The sequence below is a fragment of the Neophocaena asiaeorientalis genome, unplaced genomic scaffold (genome assembly GCF_003031525.2).
Source record: "Neophocaena asiaeorientalis asiaeorientalis breed wild unplaced genomic scaffold, Neophocaena_asiaeorientalis_V1.1 scaffold296, whole genome shotgun sequence".
In the NCBI taxonomy this organism is placed as follows: Eukaryota; Metazoa; Chordata; class Mammalia; order Artiodactyla; family Phocoenidae; genus Neophocaena; species Neophocaena asiaeorientalis.
Genome location: NW_020175084.1, coordinates 3,590,782 through 3,592,229, shown reverse-complemented (window position 1 = coordinate 3,592,229; position 1,448 = coordinate 3,590,782). Strand labels below are relative to the sequence as shown.

Below are 1,448 nucleotides of genomic sequence, written 5' to 3'. Positions count from 1 at the left end.
AAAGTTTTAGGTTTTTTTTTTATTAAGAAGGGGGATGTATTATAATGTTATGCACCCATGTGACATGAGCTTGTCTATCATACAACCAAATCTAATACTCTAAGGAATAATGTGGATCCTATCATGTATACATCCTCTAAGTAAAGGAACCTGACAAAACATTTATTACTACTAAATCAACCCACCTGTAGGAGATACCTCCTTTTATGAACTTCCTTGATATCTTCATAGGCAAAAATGCTGCATGTTCTCTTGAGTTGACTGGGGCCTTGCCTGGCTCCTCTAGGGATAATTGGCTCATGCATACTATAGGCAGCCCAGAGAAAGGAGATAATAAAAACACAGCAAGAGATAAATTCACTGTTCAATAAAGAGTGTGTTATTTTCAACATGTGAAGAGAAGCAGGAATCGATATATCTGAATATTTAGTTCAAAAAAGACATACCTTTAAGAGAATAATTTGGTAGCTATTCAGTATACCAGAAACCCCCTTTGATGAATATAACTTAAAAAAAATCCTATTCATGCTGTCAGGGCTTATTTTTCAGGCACAGCTGGCAAGTGCCAAGGCCTATATTCTTTTAGGGGGGCCAAGAAAATGTTTTAATTTCTTTTAAAATCAAGAGAAAAAACTGAACTTTTTTTTGTTGTTGTTGTGGTACGCGGGCCTCTCACTGCTGTGGCCTCTCCCGCTGCGGAGCAACAGGCTCCGGACACGCAGGCTCAGCGGCCATGGCTCACGGGCGCAGCTGCTCCGCGGCACGTGGGATCCTCCCGGACCGGGGCACGAACCTGCGTCCCCTGAATTGGCAGGTGGACTCTCAACCACTGCGCCACCAGGGAAGCCCAAAAAACTGAATTTTTAGGTAGAAGAAAATGTTTAAATATATAATATGAATATATTCATCTTTAAACCAACACAGTCAGAAAAGCATCATTTTAGGTATCTTTATATGTAGGTAGAGGCCCGTAAAAGTCATAATGTGGCCCTGACTGCTACTGAAAGTAATTATTTGAAATATCTCCTAGCAATGAAGATGACCATGTCCACATTCACAGTGCATGTTAGGTGTTCAAAATGTTAAAGGAAGAGAAGAGCATGTTGATTTTCTAAGCTTTAAGCTTTTTCATCTTCCTTTGGGCTTTGTCTGTCTCTGGGGTTTTCCATTACCCACTATCACGTCCATCATAGGGCTGGCAGAAGAAAAGGAAGATGGATAAACTCAGTCAGTTAATTCCTGCCTGTGGGGCTTCCCTGGTGGTGCAGTGGTTGAGAGTCTGCCTGCCGATGCAGGGGACACAGGTTCGTGCCCCAGTCCGGGAAGATCCCACATGCCGCGGAGTGGAAAGGCCCGTGAGCCATGGCTGCTGAGCCTGCGCGTCCGGAGCTTGTGCTCCGCAACGGGAGAGGCCACGGCAGTGAGAGGCCCGCGTACCACAAAAAAAA

At 43.9% G+C, this 1,448-nt stretch overlaps 1 protein-coding gene across 9 annotated transcripts in view; it reads right to left on the bottom strand.

Moving 5' to 3' along the window:
* WDFY3 (WD repeat and FYVE domain containing 3) overlaps positions 1-1,448 on the bottom strand; it is a 232,523-nt gene that overhangs the window by 44,497 nt on the left and 186,578 nt on the right. For all 9 annotated transcript variants that reach the window (XR_003005819.1, XR_003005820.1, XR_003005821.1 and 6 more), the window contains one exon: positions 186-306. Coding sequence is in view for 6 of the 9 variants with exons in the window: in XM_024764205.1 (XP_024619973.1) it covers positions 186-306 (121 nt within the window). In the remaining 3 variants the exon portion in view is untranslated. The remainder of the gene's footprint in view (positions 1-185; positions 307-1,448) is intronic.